Here is a 24338-nt window from a genome sequence, read left to right as displayed (position 1 = left end):
CTTATTTTGTTTGGACTAGTTGTTTTGATCATTGGAGTGATTTCCCTTGTAATCTGCATTATTTAGGCAGATACCAATCTCTTTTTCATGCAGACCCTAGTTCCTGATGAATACACATGTAAATGAAAACAAATAAGACGGAGAACTTTTTGTTCCCTTGTCATTTTCATCTATTGCTAATAAAGAGCAATTGAAAACAGTGAATGCTGTTGTTTAAGACTAACTTATTTGTTTCAGGATTAGTGTCTCTCTATCCCTCGCATAATCGAATAGCAGTTGGCCACATTAAAGAGGTACAAAATCTTGTGATGGCATTGATTGCAGTTTTGATCACCGGTATTTTTTTTGGAAAATTGTCCTGTCTGAATCTGCTTTCCTATTTTATTCCGTGTCAATTCCAAGTTTTATACGAACAATTCATGCGGAGACAGTTAACATTAGGATTCTGTCAAGTTCAATTAAAATTTGTGTATAATATAAAACCCAGAGTGTTGTAGATATTTAAAAGTGTAATTTATATAAAAGATAAAATTACTTCCATCCCACAAAAAATACCTCATAATATATCCTGGTTCCGTTCCTTCTCACATTATACATAGCAGACTTTAAATGGAAGTTGGACTTTTGCTACATTCAAAAGTACTCTGATGATACAGCTATTGTGGCGTGTATAAGGAATGAGCAAGAAGGGGTATATAGTAATCTGATTGGAGCTTTCAGTGACTGGAGCAATAAAAACTACCTAGTTCTGAAAATAACGAAGACCAACAAGATGATTGTGGATTTCCACAAATGTGACCCCCCACCCCTCCATCAGCCTGTTAGCATTTGAGAGGAGGACATTGAGGGGGTACAGAGTTATAAATATCTAGGTGCAGAGCAGGCTGTTTTTCCTCAGAAGACTCAAATCATTCAATGTATGTTGTGTGTTGGGGAGGCTGTATGACATACTGTATAAGAACACGAAGAGGCTTCAGAAGTTGAAGAAGGCTGGCTTGGTACAGGCCATTCTTGATGATAGCAGGCACCCTCTTCACAACCTTTTGATAGGTCAGAGAAGTAAAGATAGCAGTCGTCTTCTCTCACTGTGCTGTAGAACAGAACACTTTAGAAGATCATTTGTTCCTAATGCTGTATGACTTTATAACTCTGTTGTCAACATAATTAATTCATGACCTGGTCACCACTCAACCTTCCAACACTGTAACAACTGACCATTTGTACTTTTTACTATGCATATATGTATGTATGTTTTGTTCTCCCTTTTTTAATCATTTGAAACATTTTTTATTGATGTGCTTCAGCTGCTGGACACCTTGTAATGGAAGGATTTTTCTAAAGAGAGGAAGGGAATCAGGAGAGCAGATGGGCGTTGATCGCTCCAGTGCAAACCCAGCTGCATTACTAATGTTTTGGGAGAAACAGCTGGGAATGTTCTAAAAATACAGCCAAAGGGTTATGCTGACTTGTTTTTCACTTCGAGGGGCTTCACTACGCAACTTTTATTTTTGTGTGCCTTCTGGTACTAGGCGCCGTCTCCATCAGGACCAAGTGAAAAACAACACCGCATCCCGTGGAAAGGTGTGTACTGAAACTGATCACTTCTGTATACACTGCTTGCACGTAAGCCGCTTTGGGCAAGGACGCTCAATTAGTATATAAGGGAAGGTTTCGCCCTCAGTTTCTTTGGAAGCTCAACCGTGGGGAATGCGCGCACCCCCTGGTACCTTTGAGAGTAGGCTAATGAGTTGATCCTCTGACGAGACTGACATGCGGGCTCCCTCAGTCTACTGGTCTAGGATGATGGCTCTGGGTCTTTTGATAAGCACAAGTTTGTGTCTTTTGATACTGCTGTGATATTGCTGTAAGCACAAGTTTGTGTCTTTTAATATATTACTGTAAGCATAAGTTTGTTTCTATAATCTATCGCTACTGCATTATACTGCATTATATATATTTAAATGTTATAATTGAATAAGTACATTTTATTGAAGTATCGGACCTCTTCTCTCTGATTTTTGCCCACTTATTCTAAAGAACCCCTTGAACCATTTTCCCAAATCAAAACACACCTGAATTTCTCTGAGGGGATGAACTAAGTATCTATCTGTCTATCTGTCTGTCTGTCTGTCTGTCTGTCTGTCTGTCTGTCTGTCTGTCTGTCTGTCTGTCTAGTTTTGTATAGAAGGCATCTTTGTAATGAAAGCATGACTGAAAAATCAAATTAAATTACATTTAACTATCAGAATTGCTTAATACCATTGCACACAAAGTTTCCCTGCTTCTCATAATGTGCCACACTGTTAAAGACACACTTCTAAATTTCAACAGCAGTTACAAAGATCCATCAGCAAAGCCAGGGATAACAGGACAAAAATTCTCTCATTGACTTTTCACCTTGCTGTTCAGATCTTTCAAAACACACCCATAACATCGTCACTGCACAAAACAAACAAGTCGGCCACAGCACATATCTTATATTACCTTATCTTATTTATTTTCTTGAGTGCAAGCTGCCCCATGTTTCCTGAGAAATGGATTTAAACCAAATTCTGGACACTTTCTGCACAGGCTTTCCCATAGTCATCCTAAACATTGCTTTTAATTTTTAACATAACTGATGTTTACTGTAGGTTAAGGTGACAGACCACTTCCAACTGGCCTAGTGAGAGTGATTGTGTGGATGTCTCCTGAAACTGAATGTCCAAAAGTACAGTTATGTACAGAAACTATTAAGAGAGTGGGTTATAGGGTTAGGATGGGGGGGGGGTTTGTTATTTTGGGAAGTGCAAAAGCTCATCGAGAGGACAACTTTTTTAGTTTCTTCCAAATATGGGAAAGTATTATTGCATACATTATGAGAAATGAAGATTTACAAACATTAACTGACAGTATTCGGTTGGGATGTGATACTACGGATTGAGTACCAACTCACTTCAAGCACTGAGTGAGCCAGAAAGTTGCTTGTGCATGTAGAAAAATTTTCCTTAAATGAAAATCAGAATAGTCAAGCTCAAAAATGAAAATGGGCTTGCATCAGAGCTCCAGATGTCCCTTCTTAAACTTAAAAAGACATTGTATTACCACTCAGTGGAGCTTGTATATGAGATGATAGAAGTATACATCTTAAGCAATGGTCTGATGTCCAAAATGCTTGGCTGTCTATAATAATGATCTCCATTGTTTTATTAGTAATACACTTTGATTATTTTTTTTCCTCTCTTGGTTGTATTTTGCTTCTTTTTAAAAAAACAGTGTTATTATAGGTGTCTGAGATGGATTTGGTTCCTTAGCTATTTTTATAGCTTTCAATATATTGTCGAAAGTCGTGTGCTCAGCTGTGTGATGTACTCACCTGCAAGTTTCTAATCAAATTAGTTGTGCTTAACATGATTTCTTTAAATTCATCTTGACTCATTTTTTCATTACATTCTTTACAGATAACAGCCAATTTTGGACACTTTAAAATTCTTCACAACAGCAGTTATTTTCTTCAGCAGTTTCCATTGTTTACGGTCTACGAGTACTGCACATGCCCTCAAGCTTAATATATGGTATATGTCACAAAACCGGCATCCTGATTGGCCAGTTACAATCTGATTGACAGTTTCACAGCAACAAGTAAAAATCTGCCAATTTCATATCTAAGGCTGATTGATTCAAGCATCACTAAAAAAAGTGTACCTGTGATCAGGTCAATCAAACCACATACAGAGGTGGCAAGGAACAAATAGTAATGCTCTTTGTGATCTGTGATCAACCCCCACGATATTACACCAGAAGAGAGATGTGCTCATTCTTTGCTTATGATGTGAACACTGGAGACATAATAACTGTGATACATAGTAAATGTTAATAAAACATTCTAAAATTAACATCATTAACAAATAAAGGCCTTAATGTAGTAAATATGTTATTTGAGATAATTCATATTATAAATGGCTGTATTCAGAAATTAAACTTGCCTGATATGTTTGCTGTATAACTGAAATTTATGTGCTTCACTGTATGCCCTCAGCGGAGCTTGCCATGTTCTGTAGTGTTGTCTAAATGAAATGTATCCTTTCTGTAACTTGCAAATTAACGATAACAGAAGTTCTGCTAATAGTCCTGTTTTTGGTAAACAAGCAACATAATTATTACACTTGCAGCAGTGCGTATGTGTAGTTGTTGTGACCCTCCATTCTGAATTTTTTCCTGGGAAATAATTGTTTCTTTCCAATAAAACAAGTCTATGATATGACCACTGAGATTTTTGTGTCGCGTTCTGGTCCCCTTGAAAGTTTGCTGTGTGAGACCAAGTGCGTGAAATTGCCTTCTGTTTTCGGAGTGTTTGATGGCAGGGTTGCAGGGAGGTAAAGCCAGTTATAGTATGGAAGGTCCCACAGTTCACATTGCATGTCAGGACAGAAAGCAAACCATGAAGTCCAAGGAACACTCTGTAGACCTCTGCAATAAAATTGTGGTGAGGTATAGATCAGGGCAAGGGTATAAAGCCATTTCTACAGCTCTGAGTGTTACCAGGAGCATAGTGGTCGCAATTATTGTGAAATGGAAAAAGTTTGCAACCACAGGAATTCTTCCTAGAATTGGCTATCAAGTCAGATTAACCAACCGAGCAAGAAGGGTCTTGATCTGTGAGGTCCTTTGCAGTGTATAACTAGTTTATTTCAGAACATATTAGCAGCCTTAAAGCTAGTAGAAAGGAACAACATGGCGGCACCAATCAAAACACATTCACTGCTCCATGGTAAGTAGAATATTGATGCATTTTACAAGGCACAATGCGCAGGTAGTGTTTGATAACACAAATCTGCATTGAAGTGTGCTCCTTCTTCATTTTGCAGTGAAGGACTTGGTAAGTTGAGTGAATTTCAAAACACATTAACTCCCTAGCAGCAACTGCAGAAATATCACATTAAAAATACAGTACTTGCACAAATGGTTCACTGTTTTTAAATGTCCTTTTTTTTCCTTTTAGGTATAATTAAGGATAAATTATGCACATTTGAGTGGGGTATTCTCTTTTCAATAAAGCTATCAGGGATTTTGATGGCAGCTAATGATGAGAAGAAGCAAGTACTTGAAGAAGAAGCAATGGGATTACCTTCAAATCTTGACTTTGGAAAAACTGTTAAGCAAAAGGCTGATTTGTCCAATTCTTCAAAGGTAGCACAGACTAAGTGTTCTTCAGAAATTGAACAAGGCAGTGTGCTTCAACCTTCAGATCAGATAAAGAATGGGCTTGATGAAAATAAAAATAATAAACTGCAAGAATACAGACCAGAGAATGTGGCAGGTGGTGAATGTGATCAACATGAGGAAGCTAATACTAATACCATCCTTGAACTGTCAGAAGGCACCACTCCTCGTCACAAGACTAATGAATGCCAAAGTAACTGTAAGTTCAGAAACTTTTTGTTAAGTTAATTTTAATTATTATTTAACAAGAAATACAGAGACCTCAATTTATACTTAAACCAAGTCAGTTTTATGAGAATGGGTAGAGACTATCCCAGTAATTTTAAGCAAAAGACAGGAGTCAGGCCTGGGCAGAACACTAGTTTACCCGCTATATTAAAACTAGAGTACCCATAAGGACATCCACATAGTCATGGTAAGGACATGTGTGATGACCAGATTTAAGACCCAAGGAGGAGGCCTCAGTTGGTTTGATGATGTCCTCCTTAAAGAGCAGCTGAAACCCCTGTGCCACAAGGTCAAGACTATTCCTTTGGTGTGGTTTAATCACAAGTTTTACTTCTTAGTTAAGTGCCAAGTGTTGGCCATATCCAGAGGTGCCCTTAAAGAGCTTTGAATAACCCTAAGGCAATAACTGGGAAATAATAAATATGAGCACCAGTTGAATTATATAACACTAGTGGACGCCTGGCGGTGTAAGAATTGGAACGGAAAACATGAGAAAGACGTAGTTGTGAATAGGTGTTTTGCTGGAGACAACAGATAATGAGTCGAAAGATCTAATCTCGGAGAGAGCTTTTCAGAATTTCAGCTTCACCACCATAAACTGTAGATGTTGACATGTATTGATAGTACTCGTGACTTGTGATAACTCGACTTGCGTTGGAAAGAATAACAGGAAGAATGTCTCCAAATCTGTCCCAATGTGATGCAACAAAATCTACTGTCCTATGTCGTAGTGAGAGTGCATTGCCTTCATCAGCCGTTTGTGTCAAGAAATAACCCACTGATAGGAACAGGCAGTTGCCGGATCCCAGAATACAGATGACGTTTTACAAAAACCCGTCGACAAAGAAAATACTGTTGTTCATTTTATAACAAAGACTTAGGAAACAACCGTCACAGTATAATGAAAATAGCAAGGGGCGAAACAAATGGCAATGGTCGAGAGAGTACCTTCCTGTAGCAGGCTATAGAAAAGACTCCCAGGTGCAGACATGGCCGAAGTGAAAGGTCACGCGGTCAGGCTAGATATTGGGCGGTGACGTGACACCAATGTGGTCATGAGAGAGGAGCAGGGAACGTGGTAGTCCAAAGGAGGAATAGGACTCGAGAAAAACAGTGTGGGGATGTATGGGAGGCCACAGGCAGCGTGGGGAAGGGTTTGGAAGAGGACGAATAGGAATCAAGAAATGCCGTGTGGGCTGTGTGTGGGTGGGACTGGGTTTGAAGATGAAGCAGGACGAACCAGAAGAGAAATATATATAAGACATAATCCAAAATGCATATCATGTACTATGATGCAAGGTTCCTGTGGCCACACAGAAGGGTGTTGAAGACACAGTTGCATCTGCAAGACTGTTAGAAACAGTATCCCAGTGACAGGAATTTGGTGTGTTATTGTTGTAGCTGAAAAGGGATGCTGATAGTTTTTGAATAGGTGTATACACAATGAAAGAAGAAAAAAAAATATTCAGACTATGTAACATTTGGCTTCAGATGGATGGTGACTCTTCCTATTGGTGAACTCCCTAAAACCACATAATTTGTATTGTTGATTATTTTATACCAGTAACAGCACACTGCACGAAAACATGCAGTGAATACACTTGACTTGAGTTTTCATACTGTTTCTCTGTAGGTTTGATGCGCTTGCTGCTTCCTGAGCAGCTCTTCTTTTCTCCACCCTAGCAGCCCGCTTCTTCTCTCCTTTCGTTGGCATCTTTTTGCATTAAAACTGATTAAGTCAGTGTTTGTGTTGCAATTACTTAGTACGTTTTCTTTAATTTTTTACTTAAGCTGGCACTTAAGTCTTCAATCTGCCTCAAGAATGATTTAAGATATGAAGAGGAAGGGGAAGGGACCGCAAATGTGGTAGGGAATGGCCACTGCCTAGAGTTGATTCTACAATAAAATAAAAAGAAGAATAACCTTAGAGGTTTGGACGAAGGTTCAAACAAATAGCAGGCAGACACCAATTCTAATAAGCAGAATCTTTTATTTCTGACTTCTTGTTGAGCAGAGTGGCTTTTCCTTACAGAGAGAAAATGCAAGGAAGGCCCCCGACAAGGGGGTTTCAGCTGCATTTATAACAAAATCTTCAAAGAGAATGGTTAGAAAAAAATAAATCAGTTTCACTCCAAGGCCACAGAGTATCCTTTAGAAACATTTGTTGATTACAACGGAAAACATAAATTCTAGTCTTATATTTGGAATGAAGCTTATCAGAAAACCTGTCATAGCCACTGCTGAAACAGCTGGGAAGAGTCAAAAACTGCATTCCACACCAGCAGCTCTACCCTAATAAGCACACTTATTTTTATCTGTTATAATAATACCAAGGCATACAGAGAACATGCAGATTTTCATACAGAAGCTAGCAATAGATTTTAACTTCCATTCCACATTCCCCCCTTTTTAAACTTAAAAGTTTAAATAATAAGAGAGTTTAAGCTAAACAGTCCAGGTCGAAAGAAGACTGGGAAGAGAATTGGGCCTGGGAAAGAAGATGCATGCGTTCTGTGTGGAGGAAATAAGCTTTAGTTACTGAGGCAGTGAAAAAATTCTGGATAACATAACGGATTAACGGAATAAGACAACAGCAAATCAAAAGAATAACAGTTAAAGCAACTAAAAGGGAAACAAAAATGGATTAGAACCATTGGCCCCAAGAGCCAAAGTAGATATAAACCATTTATAGAAAACCTTTGTTTTTAAATCATGTTCCTGGGCTTCCCACGGATTATACCCCCAGTCCTGGTCGCCAGTGTTTGCAAACACATCACTCCAGCTTGTACATTCAGATAGACTGGAGGAGGGATTTAAATCAGTTTTGTACCTGGGTTGGGTCACACAAACATATTTTTCAGACAATCTCCATTTGTCTTGTCCACTGGACTCACAGGGAGCAATGGAACAAAAGTCAATCTGGAACGAGGCAGTTTTCCCTATTTGGAAAGTTAACGTGGGAAAGTCCCCATGTATTTGCTTCAATTGGTGAGTCAGATGGTCACTACCTGTTTGTCCTTGTCCTAAAGTCAGATGGATAAAAAAAAATTAGGACTAGCAAAACTATGAATGCCATTTTTTGCAATGCGACACGTGAATCCAGGAGGGAAGTCCTTCGACTTTAACGGCGTGAGGTGTGGATAGCAGCACTTGGAATGGTCCCCTCCAGCGAGGTTGATGCCAGTGCTTCCTTCGGGTGTCTCTGACCAGAATCCAGGTTCCCAAGGGAATCTGTGACTCCGTTGGTGGAGGACTAGTTCGCCAAGCCTGGTTAACCTGCTTGTGGACCTCCTTCAGGGATGCTCGGAGACCTGTAAGACTGGAAAGAAGATCATTGTCCACAGTATGCAGATTGACATTGCCAATGACCATGCCAACAGGCATGGGTCGTCCGTCAGAATTTCAAAAGGCGACAGTCCCAACTGCCAGTGTGTCCTCCCTCTCAATCCCATTAAGGCCAGAGGTAAAGCGTCAGGCCAGGTTAAATTCGTCTGCTCACAGATCTTAGCCAATTTAGATTTCAGGGTGCCATTGCACCTTTCTACTATACCTCTGCTTTGAGGGTGGTACTTGCAATAGTGATGCACATTTATCTGGAGCCAAGTGGTCAATTCATTTATTACAGAGTTCACAAAATGGGTACCATTATCAGTCTGCAATTTTTGTGGTATTCCCCATCTTGGAATGATTTCTTTTATCAAGGCTTTTGCCACAGTTTTTGCATCTGCATGTTTGGAAGGGAAAGCTTCCACCCATCGGAGAACACATCGACAATTACCAAGCAGTATCGGTACCCTTTAGATGGTGTTAGTTCAATGAAGTCCATTTGAAGATGTTCGAATGGACCCATTGGGTTAGGTGTGACAGCGGGACTTACCGGGGTACCTTTACCTACGTTAAATTTTTGACATAGTGCACAGCGTCTGCAGAATTGCTCTGCATACGAAGAAGCCTACGGCTTCCCAATGTCTCTCGACATCTTGAATCATGGCATCCTTTCCGGCGTGGTCCAGGCCATGTGCAATTTTTGCCATACCTGGAAAAGAAGCTTTTGGAAGGAAAGGTTTGTTATTTTGCTTGTGAGTCCAGACCCCATCAGAGAGGGATCCTTCTTCGGACCATTTTCTCTTTTCTCTGTCCGTGGCTGCACTCTGTAAAGAGATTATTTGATTATCAGCGTCTTTGTCATCTTTCTGTTGAAATAAAAAAATTGGTGTGTTATTGTAGGCAGCCTGTTTAGCAAAGTAATCAGCCAGGTTGTTTCCTTTGCTGACAGGATCTTGTTTCCCAGGGTGGGCCTGGCATTTAACTATTGCCAGTCTTGATGGTTTTATTATAGCTTCGAGGATGTTGGATGGGCTTACCAGTACTGGTTTTAAATCCCCTTAATTTCCACAATGCTCCATGATCATGGCAGACTCCAAAAGCATACCTGGAATCTGTATAAATGGTTCAATTGTGACATTAGACAAAGTACAGAGTACGTTTTGATAGTGTATTGCCCTAGCAGTAGTGAGATGTGAAGTTTTGGCCTGTACTAAAATGGAGTGTACAGCGTGAGGCACCTTTACTGTTAGGGGGCTCATGAGCACTATATCTGTACTGGCTAGCACGGCTTCTGTTGTGGCTGCTACTGCTCTGAGACAGGTTGGAAGTCCCTTAGCCACTGGATCCAATTTTTTCCGAAAAATAGGCTATTGGCCTTTGTTTTTCTCCATGGAGCTGTGTTAGTACTACACTCATATATCCCCCCTTTTCGTCCACGAATAAAGTGAATGGACGAGAATAGTCAAGGAGCTCTAATGCTGGCGCAGAGAGTAGTGCACTTTTTAAATCACACAGAGCCTTCTCAGCCTGCTCATTCCACTGTATGCGGCCAGAAAGAGGAAGGTCAGCAGTGTTAGCTAGACTTTGCAAAGGCTGTGCTCTTTCAGAAAAATTTAAAATCCATTGTCGACAGTAACCTAAAATGCCCAATACAGACATAACCTGTTGTTTTGTGACCGGTCTGGGCAGGTTTTGAATAGTGGTTATGCGGTCTTTTGACAGAGCTCTGGTACCACAAGTGATGTCATGCCCCAAATATTTGACAGTGGTTTGAACTAGCTGCAGCTTGGCCTTAGAAACCTTGTGCCCATTTTCTGCAAGATACTTGAGCAATAATTCCGTATCTTGTGTGCATGCTTTCTCTGTTTCACTACAGAGTAATAAATCGTCGACGTACTGTATCAATGCACTTCCCTGTCAGGCCAGAAGCCTTCCAGGTTTTGAGCAAGCGTTTGGCCGTATACACAAGGAGCCTCTGTATAACCTTGTGGCATAACGGTCCATGTCCAACGGCGGTTTTGAAAAGTAAAAGCAAACCAAAACTGAGAATCAGAATGTACAGGAATAGAAAAGAAAGCATTTGCTAAGTCAATAACTGAGAAATAACGTGCAGATGGAGGGATTGTAGACAGAATAGTGGAAGGATTAGGCACGATCGGTGCTCTAGGAAAGATAGCAGAATTGACTTGTCTGAGGTCTTGGACAAAGCACCAAGAGCCATCAGCTTTCTTTACTGGCAAGATAGGAGAGTTTACAGGAGAATATTTAATAGGAATTATAGCCCCCTTTTAACGAGATCTTTATGTACAGCAGCAATTCCGAGTTCAGCCTCGGGAGAGAGAGGATATTGCACGGCGAGGACGGAAGGAGGATTTTGGAAAGATTACTAGAGGTTCACAATTTGCTATTCTGCCAAAATCATTTTTCCCTTGAGACCACAGTGTATCAGGAATCGAAGAGAGCCATGGAATGCTATCAGTTTGCAATGAACATAAAGAGAGAGACGGGTGACACAGGGAACGAACGACTGGCAGATCAATCTGAATTACTACTTTAGTAACTAGATGGTCTGAGGTGTCAAAAATACCTGGTGCAACGTACAGCCAATCAGTTCTATTTAGACATTTTTCAACCCAGTCCCCAATTTCAACCCAGTGAACGGTGTCAGATTTAGATAGAGAGACATGGGGCACTGAACCACCTAGATAGAAAATACTTTGTGAATATGTGAGTTGAACTGACGCAGCAGCTTTAGTAGATGAAACAAAAATACATGGAATGTGCAAAGTTTCAGGGCATGTGCTGGAGGAAAGAAAAGATTCTAACCAAGGAGTGTCTACTTCAGCCGGAAATATTGGGCAGTACAATGCAGGGTGTCCGGGACTTGTAAGTGGGGAAATAGGCATGAGGGGAAAGAATGAAGGGCTTTCAAGAGGAGGGTGTGTGGTGAGATGTCAAGGGTCCATGCAGCAAAAGAGGGCCTGGGGTGTGTAGTTTGGCATAGGAGCTTAGGAATGGAGCAGTAAAATCCTTGTTTAGTTAAAGAAATTGAGACTGACAATTTAGTCATAAGATCCCTTCCCAGCAAGTTCACAGGGCACAAATGATTTAACAGGAAGCGATGAGTTAATGGAGAGCTGTCGGTGCTGAGTTGCACTTGCAGAGGCTTTGAAACTAGTAGCGTGTGTGGTTGTCCTGAAGCAGTGAGAACCTTCACAGTGTCTTTCGAGGCAGGGACCCCAACAGCGATAAAGTGGAGCGTGGCTCCTGTGTCCACAAGAAAGACAGTTTCTTTGCCGTTTACTATTAAAGTCAATAAAGGATCAGTATGGCATGACGGTAAGCAAAGGAAACTGGAAAAAATGGCTGGTGGTCCCTGCTAATTCCTAGGACCAAGAAATGTCATTGGGCTCAGGGAGAGGGGTGGCGGAGGGGCTTGTGTGGGCAGTTGCGTCTGAAATGCCCAAGTTCACCGCAGCCATAACAGGCATATGACGCTGGCGTCTGCTCGAAGGGTCAGGCATCTGAGCGAAAGGAATCTTAGGGCTTGATAATTGGAACCCTCGTCCTCTCCCGCGCCCTTTGCCTTCCAAAGAAATTTCTGCGTCCTCTCCCCCTAGCCGGATCAGTTCCACCAGTATAGTAATTTATTTGTGCAGCCAACAGTTTGGTCTGTGTGTCTGACTCTTTTAATTTAGTCTGTCTCTCAGCATGCTCTGCATGACGCTTGACTTCCTCGAACGTAGCGCTTTCCCAGCCTATGCAAGACATGCGAACTTTGCTTTGAATATCACTTCTCAGTCCCGAGACAAAAGGAGGCACTGCAGCACGAATTCTATCGTTTTCATTGTCTAGCCCAGAGTGATTAGCCATCAGATCTTGCAACCGGTGAGCCCATTCATCCACTGTCTCATCTTTTTTCTGCTTAGCGGCTGAAATTAGTTTCTGCTAGGGCTCCTTTCAAAGGCTCCCACTGGCCGAGGAAAGGACCTTCATTCCCAGGGCCTCGGGAAAGAGCTTCATTCCAACGCCAAGGGGCACCGTTAAGATCACCGTGATTTACAGTTGCCCATGTGGTGCCCAGCTTTCTGCGGAGCACCTGTGTCCACTCTGCAGCATTTGGTTTATACATGTCATCAAGCTGCTGTAACTGTTGCACAAATTTCAGTCCACCGACCGCTTTGGGGTCGGGCAGTTCAGACACCACATCCTTTAATTCTTGAATGTCCCAATTTCAGTGAATCATTACGGTAGTGGGATTATTATTGCCTGGGGGTTGTGCGGGATCATGTCGGGGGTTGGGGACTTCAATGAGGGGGCAAGAGAATGTTGGGCCAGAAGGTTTAGGGGAGCCGAAGGGGGAAGTAAAACCGCCCATAGGTTTAGAGCGGAGAGTCTGACTTCTTGTGCGCTGGGAGACAGATGACTCTTCTGGTTTCTGCCATTGCAACCCAGTAGCACCTTGTGAATGATCTGAATCATCTTCCTCAGGGTCAATATGTGAGGAACAGTCATAATGATATTGTTCATCGTAAAAACTTGCTCCAGACGGTTCGTCTGTTAACAGGGGTGCAGTTGGAGGAGGGGGTGCAGGAGGTGGAATCGGGGAGTTTGGTAAGGAGGGGGTGGACAGATTATGGGGTATAGGGTGTCTTTCTTTTCGGTCTTCTTTCTTTTACTTTCAGGCTTGGGCTCTGTCTCTACCTTCATTTTCTGCAACGCTAGCAATAACTTTTCCTTTTCTTTCTGTGTTTTGACCTCAGCAGCTCGTTACGCTTCTGCGCCGCTTGCAAGGTCCTATCCTTTATCACCAATTCCCATCTATCAAACATGTCTATTCGATATGGACCTTTGTTACAACATCCTCGTGCATTTCTACATAATATTTTCCTTATTTCTTGTATTTCTGATATGTCCCCAGTCCCGTCTATCGGCCATCTGCCACCACTCTGTTTATTCCATTTTTTACATGCTTTCTTAAAGTCTAATCCGGTTTTCTTTTCTATTAATTTCCTAGGTGAACCCCCTTTCGGACCCGAGTGAAAGCTTGTGTCCGAGACACTTTCCAAAAATAATCCTTCTAACAGAGACTTTTGATTTCCCAAGGGAGTCTCTTTGACCGGTTTACTGTTTTGCTTTCCCATAATGAATGGCACTGGACCACAGTAGAACAATTCAGCCCCCGCGGCTTTCTGCTCCCAGTCCTGTCCCACTCCCGGATTAGTACTCAAGTGGTTTCGTGTCCGTTGTTTAGCAGAATCGTACAATATTCAGCGTGGAGTCCGGAATACAAGATGTGCTTAACACCAATTCCTTCGTTAGATGCCTCCTATGTGCCAAACTGCTAGTGCATGTCTCCACCACAGAGCAACCCGTAGAAGCAGGATTATGACCAGACGTTAGGAACAGAAAACTCGTCCACCCACTCAGTGTTATTCCCAGACACTCAATTCATATACTATGCTTTTCTTACTCCCATTCCCCTATTTAATAGGAGTGTGCCACTCACCCCTTTCTGTTCCGCTTCCCAGGGAGTAACTTACTAACGTACTTGTAGTATCTTACACTGTCCCCCGAGGGACCCAAGTATTATTCCCTATTTTCCAGTTACCATCCACTACGTTAGTGATACAGTATTTATTTTCCTTAACTTCCCATAAACCGGTCAAATCCCTGAGCTACTTCATTCACTCAATCGGACTCCCTCGGTCTACTCACCAAGAAATTCGTGACCTGCTAGGGAAATCCCAGTTGGTTCGACCTTCGTATTCGGTCAGAGGAGGCCAGGGACTTCTCACACAGGATACGCCCGAGGCAGGCCAGTCCTAACTTTTGCCGGAGCTGGTCCTTCCGACCCGGCCAGAGTCGGTCCTTTTACCGGTCCTCTGGACGATCCCGCTCGAGGAGTCACCTGTCCGTCTCCACCCAACGTTCGGGCGCCAGAAAACTGTGGACGAAGGTTCAAACAAATAGCAGGCAGACACCAATTCTAATAAGCAGAATCTTTTATTTCTGACTTCTTGGTGAGCAGAGTGGCTTTTCCTTACAGAGAGAAAATGCAAGGAAGGCCCCCGACAAGGGGGTTCAGCTGCATTTATAACAAAATCTTCAAAGAGAATGGTTAGAAAAAAATAAATCAGTTTCACTCCAAGGCCACAGAGCATCCTTTAGAAACATTTGTTGATTACAACGGAAAACATAAATTCTAGTCTTATATTTGGAATGAAGCTTATCAGAAAACCTGTCATAGCCACTGCTGAAACAGCTGGGAAGAGTCAAAAACTGCATTCCACACCAGCAGCTCTACCCTAATAAGCACACTTATTTTTATCTGTTATAATAATACCAAGGCATACAGAGAACATGCAGATTTTCATACAGAAGCTAGAAATAGATTTTAACTTCCATTCCACAGAGGTCAATCATCACCCTGAAAACGAATAGTAGAGGTCACGAAGTATATGTGTACCAAATTTGAGGTCAATAGGTCAAATGGTTTGCGAGCTACAGATGATTTAAAATCCTGGACAGACAAACAGACAGCCATGGTAGCGTATTATATAAGAAGACTTACCTGTTGTTTTGAACATGTCTCCTACTTCTTATAAAATGCTTCATGACCCTCCAGCCTAAGGGTTCTTTGTACAGATTCTAAAGCATCTGTAGATGCTGGCAAAGGGGTATTAGGTGTCATTCTAGAAGAAGTCCTTTGTGTCAGAACAGGTTGCTGCAGTGCTTGATGCAATGTAGATTAGCCGCAGGTACAGATAATCCAGTTAAAACAATAAATGGTTGGTTTAATGGGCAACTGCATCCATTTCCATTACATTGAGAGAATGAATGCAAAGCATATTTTCCTTTAAGGTTACATATGGTTCTGCATTAAAAAAAAAAAATTAACCTCACTTAGAGATATCACATCAACACCTGTCAAAAAGAAAACCTGCAGAAGTCCTGTCTGAAAATGCTTTGTGTTTGTGCAAGAGAATTTAATAACAAAAAAAAAAACAACAGCACACACACAGATATGTATTATTGCCAGTTTTACACCATTATGAATTTAGTTCTGATACGGATTTATGCTTACTTTGAAAGTGAAATAATGTTACTGATCAAATGAGGTGCACACATTTAACTTATATTGTCACACATTTGTAAGAGGAGATGAAAAGAAAACAAGATTAATCATTTTTAATAGTGCCCTACACAGTCCTGATAAATAAATAGAGACTTCACATTCATTCTGTGATTGTAATGAGCACTTCTACACATGTCGGTCAGTCCAAGCATTTGTCCAGTGTGCATGCAGTTCAGTGTTTAGGATTAAGGAGGGGAATCTCGCATGCATCCACAGGTGCACATATAGGACTGTGGGATACGGGTGAGCTGGTAGGCTAATAACAGTTGTAGCAAGTAAATGTTGAGGGAAGATTTAAACAAAGTGGCTGTTTGGCTTGTCTACACGGGTGATGGCACATGTTACATTTATTAATACCAAAATAACATTTATTTAATGTTTAAATACTTCAAAGGACAAGGTACATCTCCTTATTAGTATGATATTCACTGTGTTAACAGAGAGGCGTAATCGCCAAAACATGCATTTAGCAGGACAAAATCCTTCATTCTGTCACCCAACAAAATGAGTCCCTCTAACATCACTGATGCCATTGTTTTACAGGCTCAGATGTTTATTATTTTTGGGACCACATGGGAAAAAATGTTAAATACAGGAACTGTATTAACTGAATAAAATTTTCACTGATTTTTCAGGATCCCATTAGCACAGGTCTGGATTTACTGTTTTAATCTAAAAGTTTCACTGCAGCTTTTTTCAGATTACCACTTGTGATCCAATTCGAATATGTCCCGAACTGTTCTGTTTAATTTATAGAATTATTAATGCCCTTTTGTTACTTCTGAGTGTTATTCTGTTTCATGGTGTTGATAGCAATACAACTGTTGTTAAACTTGTACCAGGGCTACATAAAGTGTCAATTGTATCTGTTTAATGTTGGTAAGTGTTGTGTTTGGCTGGCCTTTTTTTTTTATTTGCATATAAAAGGTGTGTATACCTGAAAAAGAGTTTCATTGCTGCTTCAACAAGAACGTCACCAAGCACTGCACTTGAACATTTAGGAGGTGGGGTTTCATGTTTAGTTCTGGGGCTGTATACATTATAAGCTCAGACCACAGATTTTCAAAATAGGAAGGAGAAAGAAGAAAGGAACCATAAGACGACCATGATCCACCACTTCAAGCACTGGTATTCTTTCATTGAAGGCATCCATAGATCATCACTGCTTATCCGGTTAAACATGGCAGTAAGTTGTGCTGGGTGCTATCACCAAAATTGTATATCACGGTATTTTTCAAAATTATATCAGTTTCATGGTATTCAAATGTATTTTTTTCCCTTACATGAGTGGATGTTAACCACATTTTCCACTGCAATTACTGCAGAAGACTGGCTAAGTATAACCTATTCTACTGTCATGAGAATTGTACATTGTACAAAAAAACATTTTAATGTGCACACATGTATTAATACAGGTTTGCATGGCCCCATAAAGTGATAGTTTTAAAGGATGTGGCACTAATGAAGAGAAGGAATCACATTGCATGACAGTCGCAGTCAAAATATAGAACCTTTTTAATGAACAAATTTTGCCAACAACTTAAGATAAAATTTTGACAACATGTTTTCAACCATCCAAAGAGGCATTTTCAGAGGTGCTTGTCAAAAGTTGTATTACACTGAATGTCTTTTTGTAAACCAACTACACTTTCTGTTAATGTTAACAGTCTCTGTCCACTGACACGTTAAAGTGACTTTTTAAACATCTTTACCATCACTAAACTGCATAATATTTAAACTAATAAATAATAACAATAAAATAAATAATAGTGCAACTTCCAGTAATAATACTATTACTTCAAGACTTCAAGCCCAGGTGCATTACACAGTATTCACCAAATAAAAATAAAATTAAACAAGTGCAACTTCGTGAGACATCTTTACCAACTGAACCATCATTAAGGCAAATTGCATTAATTTGGACTTTGCTTCAAGCTAAGCTATATAAATAAATAATAAAACAGCAACTTGTATTTATAATGCTATTTGTGGTATAGCCCTACGGAAGTGTATTAGGGCCACAGTGAAGAAAAAAAACTATATGTTGAGAATAAAGTCGACATGTTGACTTTATTTTCGACATTTCCACTTTAATCTTGACGCTTATGTCGAGATTAAAGTCGCCAGTTCCACTTTATTGTCAAAATTTATTTTCTCATTAAAGTAGAATGTCATAAACTAAACTCAATAAAATCAATGTTTAATTTACTAGATTTTCTCAAACCTCGTCATAAGTTAATGTAGCACCTTAAATGCTTTGTGTTGTGTTCCCCAACCCAGTTGTTAATCGCTACGCGCTTCTTAAACTGACTTCCTCTTCACTAAGAGGAGGCGCAGGCAGCACACAGAATACATTAATTTCATGATATTCCTTCTCCCTGAACATTGTTTAGGCAATTGGTTCCATACATTAGTCTCTACTTCTCTGCTATTGGATTTTGCTGGGATGTTATGTTCCAAGTGTCTCGAACCTTTTCCAGAATGCATCCCGAAACTAATTGCCTTGTCAGTGCAAAACATTTCAAAAGATTCCCTATTTATGGAGAGATTAATTAGTTCATTGAGTGTTTCAGACTGTGTGACAAGATAATCCACCTCTTCATCCCCATAATTTGCCAGTTCATCTCTGGGGTGGGGAAGAGTGGAAGGGTGAAAAACTTTGAAACAAGAGAGAGGCTTTTAAGACAGATTTTTAAATCTGCTGTCCCTGCACTTTACTGTGTTGTCAATAATGTTCTGAAACTCTGCCTGTGCCCTTACTCCTTCAAGCAGGATGTTTGACTTTTTGTGAGCTGAGTTCCACAGAAGCACATGATACCATAATCTTTCACTGTGAACTTTTGTTTCCAAGGCTTTCTGGTGCTCTCCACTAACAGATTTCTTCATTTGATGTTTTAGTTGTCATACTGAAAATCAGTATTGCACTTGGATAAGATAGTACTGTAGTTCAACATGAAATGTAGGAAGTGAGTAAATTTCTTGATATTCACCTCCTCCTGCCATATTCTCCATATGCACAATCGTGGGAGTGTATTATTTTTCCACAGCATTTACAGTGGGTATGGAAAGTATTCAGACCCCCTTCAATTTTTCACTCTTCTTTATATTGCAGCCATTTGCTAAAATCATTTAAAGTAACTTTTTTTTCCTCATTTATGTACACACAGCACCCCATATTGACAAAAAAAAGAATTTTTGAAATTGTTGCAGATTTATTTAAAAAGAAAAACTGAAATATCACATGGTCCTAAGTATTCAGACCCTTTGCTCAGTATTTAGTAGAAGCACCCTTTTGAGCTAATACAGCCATGAGTCTTCTTGGGAAAGATGCAACAAGTTTTTCACACCTGGATTTAGGGATCCTCTGCCATTCCTCCTTGCAGATCCTCTCCAGTTCTGTCAGGTTGGATGGTAAATGTTGGTGGACAGCCATTTATAGGTCTCTCCAGAGATGCTCAATTGGGTTTAAGTCAGGGCTCTGGCTGGGCTATTCAAGAACAGTCACAGAGTTGTTGTGAAGCCACTCCTTCGTTATTTTAGCTGCGTGCTTAGGGATATTGTCTTGTTGGAAGGTAAACCTTCGGCCCAGTCGGAGGTCCTTAGCACTTTGGAGAAGGTTTTTGTCCAGGATATCCCTGTACTTGGCCGCATTCATCTTTCCCTCAATTGCAACCAGTTGTCCTGTCCCTGCAGCTGAAAAACACCCCCACAGCATGATGCTGCCACCGCCATGCTTCACTGTGAGGACTGTATTGGACAAGTGATGAGCAGTGCCTGGTTGTCTCCATACATATCGCTTAGAATTAAGGCCAAAAAGTTCTATCTTGGTCTCATCAGACCAGAGAATCTTATTTCTCACCATCTCAGAGTACTTCAGGTGTCTTTTAGCAAACTCCAAGATAGAACTTTTTTAGAACTTCCAACAAGACAAAGACCCTAAGCACACAGCTAAAATAACGAAGGAGTGGCTTCACAACAACTCTGTGACTGTTCTTGAATGGCCCAGGCAGAGCCCTGACTTAAACCCAATTGAGCATCTCTGGAGAGACCTAAAAATGGCTGTCCACCAACGTTTACCATCCAACCTGACAGAACTGGAGAGGATCTGCAAGGATGAATGGCAGAGGATCCCCAAATCCAGGTGTGAAAAACTTGTTACATCTTTCCCAAGAAGACTCATGGCTGTATTACCTCAAAAGGGTGCTTCTACTAAATACTGAGCAAAGGGTCTGAACACTTAGGACCATGTGATATTTCAGTTTTTCTTTTTTAATAAATCTGCAACAATTTCAAAACTTTTTTTTTTGTCTGTCAATATGGGGTGCTGTGTGTACATTAATGAGGGAAAAAACTAATTTAAATGATTTTAGCAAATTTCTGCAATATAAAGAAGAGTGAAAAATTGAAGTACACCTCATTGTACACCTCATAGCCTGCTTGGCAGCCACCATGTTCTTTTCAGGCCACTGAAATGAGTCAGTCTCTCAATAAGCAGTTCACTTATTTCATTCAGTTCTTAAAGATGGTTTTCAGTGTATCCCAAGACTTGACCAACTACTCACAGCCTTTTACTCTATCCAGTACTGCTAGTTCAAACTAGTGTGCAACACAGTTGATTGTTATGATGTGGGGTATCTGCTGTTTCAGTCTCACAGCAACTCCTGTTTTCTCATCCATCATCACTGTAGCGCCATCAAAATGTGCACATACTGCTATCTCCTTCCATGTCTCTTCACTGATATCCATAGTGTCCAATGCCTCATCAATATCTTCTAAAACACCTGAAGCATTTGTGCTGTGCACTGGATGACGTTTGATCATGTAAGTGGATATTTCACAATTACCATTCACATACCTGACATGAAATAACACCTGTTCTATGTGATGCCAATATCTGTGCTGTTATCTACAAGAACTGATAAGAATTTGCTTTCTTGTATTTTGTTTTCAGTCTGAACTATTGACATTTGTGTTATTGCTCCAAGAAATTCTCTGCATGCATGATAATTGTGATAAGTAGAATGAAGATCTAGGCCATTTGCTGCTTGAAGTTTGCTTTTGCTTTTGGCATTTGTTCAGGGAAAGATGCTGCTTACTGGGCACCCATGACACTTCTTGTGCTACACAGATTGTTCATGCTTTTTTGATAGATTCTTTCCTAAAATTACTGCTTTCAGTAACAAAAGTGCTCGTTAAGGCAGAAATTGTGGGGAATTGACAACATACCCAACTGTACATTTTGTCGTTTACATTATCATTCATGATCCAGCCACAGAAATTTTTTAGTTCATGAAACCAAAAAGCTACGCTTTCTTTTTGCCTCATAGTTAGATTTTTTTTTTTGTTTGCCCATGTGCCTTTAGGGCCTCTGTGGTATCACATAGCAACAGTAATTAAATAATGAGAACTGCACTCCTTTACAGGGTATAGCAGCAATGCCTCAATTGTGATTGCCAAGCATCATAATGTAATGAGAGGGCTGATGTGGCTGGACAGCTCCTGAGCACCATGCTGCTCTTTTTCGTCCACACACTTGCTACTCTATCTCCCTCTCACCAATGCCAAGATAGGGATTCTCCATTTCTGCACCTTCTGAAAGCACAGTACTCAGTTGCTGTCTATCTCCCTCTGTGTCTCCAGCCACATCATTACACTATGAATATGTACAGTACGTCTTAAAAAAAAAAAATCTGAGAAATACTATGAAAAGGCTGTATTTTTAAATCTGTGTCTGAATTACTGTTGCTCAGTATTTGCATATCATCAGGTTTTTACAATTGTTCTGGCCTTGGGTTTGTGTGGCAGTTCCAAATTATTTAATGTTCCATGTCACCACTGTTGTCACCTTTCGTGTGTGTGTTTTAAGCTGAACTCCATTATTATGCTGTTGTTTCATCAACAAATGCCAGGGAAAGAACATGTTAGTGAGCTTTAGAGAGTGCTGCATTATAAAGTACACACCAAAAATACTTCTGTGTATTATGTGTCATGCAAATTGTATTGCTTATATGAAAAGTCAAGATAACTTTAATAAATTTGGTAATATTTGCATACTTTGTGGTTAGGCATTATTTACTTCAGCTCTGAAAGAATTAATATATTTTCAAACTTGTCAATTTGCAGGTCATCTTGAAGAGAATCAACTTGAGCTTTCAAAAACTCCTACTCCAAGTGAAAATTCATTACCAACTACTCCATTCTCAACAGGAAAATCCAGATCCAGAAAAAATCCTGTACCTAAGAAACATCTTACACCCCCTGGGCCAACAGAAAACCAGCCTGAACAGAGTATAGAAAATGGTGAAATCCAAATGCCACCAGCCAAGGTTTATAAGAAGAGAGGGAGAAAGTCGAAAGCAGAGTTGTTGGCCCTGCAACTTGAACAAGGCCTCCCTGTGACACCTGAGCCTGCTAAGACACTTTTGGAAGACCATAATTCTGCAAATGATGTGGCTCCTATTGAGCGGCCAAAAAGAAGAGCTGCCAAAGCGTAAGTTTTATAATTTATTGCATAAACTATTTAGTTTGTGACTTTTTTTTTAAAAATAAACTTTTAATGTGTATATCTTTTAAATAATTTTAGTAATTGTATTTACCATGCTCATTTTTTCAACCTATACTATTTAATTGTGACACCGTTCTACAAGCCTGGAATCATTATAAAATGTCTAAGCTATAAAATAAGCTTAGATTGTTATCCTTTTCTGTTCCAGCAGGATTATGCCCCAGAGCACAAAGCCAGGTCCATAAAGACCAAGTTTGATGAGTTTGGTGTGGACGAGCTTGAGTGGCTTGGACATAGTTCTGACGTCAACATTATTGAGCCGATTACAAGCCAGGTCTTCTCATCCAACATCAGTACTTGACTACATATGCTCTTTTGCCTACATCGGCACACATTCCCACATTCACTTCACTCCAAAATCTTGTGGAAAGCCTTCCCAGAACTCCATATTAATATCTTTGGTTTAGGAATGGGATGTCCAACAAGCTTATATTGGTGTGATGGTTAGGTGTCCACTAACTTTTGACATATAATATATCTCCTCCTATGTATTATCTTATTTCTTGTGCATATTGTGATATTTAATCCTAAACACATAATGCTGCCAGTAAGCCTGGAAAAAGTAAAAAAAATGCATATTAGAAAGTCTAAAACAAATGTGAACATAGACAAGTGATAAAGTTTTAGTGTTAGAAATCAAACTAGAGAATGTGTAATAATTTTAGGAAACTTTATTAATAAAGCTTGCAGGTAGAACTGATAGTTATCAGCACATGGCTGATCAAGCAAACATTCCTGAGAACTTTTTTGAATTCTTCAATTTTTAGAATAAAGATAATTTATTTTGCTTCTCCATGTAAAAAAAGATATTGAGCATGAAGGCAACCAGACAGTATTCTCCCAATTTCAGTGCTGAAATTGCTTTGCCAAGAAAGTCTTATGATGGCATTAGACAGTGACTGGGGGTTTGAAGCCTGTGTAATGTCAATTAGTAAAGCTGATAAAACGCGCAGAGAAATCTTGTTCAAAATGTATTTAAATGGTATAGGAGTGAATGGAAAGCAGTCTTATTATGAGTAATTGCTTCAAATAAAAGTGCACAGTCATGTTTTTTTTGCCATTTAATAGCAAAAAAGTAATCTTTTTTGTGGGAATTTTGGGGAAAGAAACAGTGTAAAAAATAGATATTTTTTTAAAAACTGCCAGAGAAAAGTGTCTAGTATGAGCTGATAGAAGAACTCAAATCCCAAGAATCAACAGAAGGGATTCCATACTGTAACCACTTTCTTCTTCTGCAAGTGTAGGAGCTGCTGCAAAATTTTTATTTGGAACTTTTTTCCATTTCTTTTCATAATGTTTTTATCTGTGAAAGAGAATTTGAGACTTCTTCACTATTGTTTAGAAATGGAAAATTTGTTCTCAGGCTTTTGTCTATGTATTGTTAACAGCTGTTTAAAAAAAAAAGCCTGTTTTCTTGTTTCGCTTTCACTAAAATATATCCATGAATTAGAATACAAACCCATTCCAGACATGTGTAGCAAATAGGCATGTACCTGTTCTGAAACTTCACTTCAAGCATCCACTGTCTCAGAACTGTGACACCCTCCAACCAGCTGCCACTGATTTAGCTGCAGCCTGTTAAGATCTCACTATATTACAAAACTCATTTCTTATTTCACAATTAACATTCTAACACATGTAAATTTTAAAATTATTATTCTATTTAAAATTAGAGCAAGGTGTATATTTTGTAAATAACTAATTCTCAGCTTTTGCACGGATTACTTTACTAGGCAACAATGCAAATGTTAATACATTGAATCTGTGGAAAACAGATGGTCAGGTTACAGCAACCAATAAAAACTGCCATCTTTTGCTAGAGATTGCTCAAAATACAATTTTCTTCATGGAATTCTTTTTAACAAAATACTATTTTTG

General features: G+C 39.8%; 1 protein-coding gene across 2 annotated transcripts in view; it reads left to right on the top strand.

The window, feature by feature from the left end:
• The window catches only part of gtf3c2 (general transcription factor IIIC, polypeptide 2, beta), a 177686-nt gene that overhangs the window by 7019 nt on the left and 146329 nt on the right, over positions 1 to 24338 (top strand). The window contains exons 1-3 of one of the 2 annotated variants that reach the window (XM_039749020.1): positions 1420 to 1581; positions 4982 to 5401; positions 22019 to 22385. In XM_039749020.1, coding sequence (XP_039604954.1) covers positions 5053 to 5401; positions 22019 to 22385 — 716 coding nt within the window. In that variant the 5' untranslated portion in view covers positions 1420 to 1581; positions 4982 to 5052. Of the gene's footprint in view, positions 1 to 1419; positions 1582 to 4981; positions 5402 to 22018; positions 22386 to 24338 lie in introns of those variants that run through there. The other variant, XM_039749019.1, reaches the window with a different exon arrangement.

Source organism: Polypterus senegalus, chromosome 3, assembly GCF_016835505.1.
Source record: "Polypterus senegalus isolate Bchr_013 chromosome 3, ASM1683550v1, whole genome shotgun sequence".
In the NCBI taxonomy this organism is placed as follows: domain Eukaryota; kingdom Metazoa; phylum Chordata; class Cladistia; order Polypteriformes; family Polypteridae; genus Polypterus; species Polypterus senegalus.
This window is presented reverse-complemented; position numbering and strand designations above follow the sequence as displayed.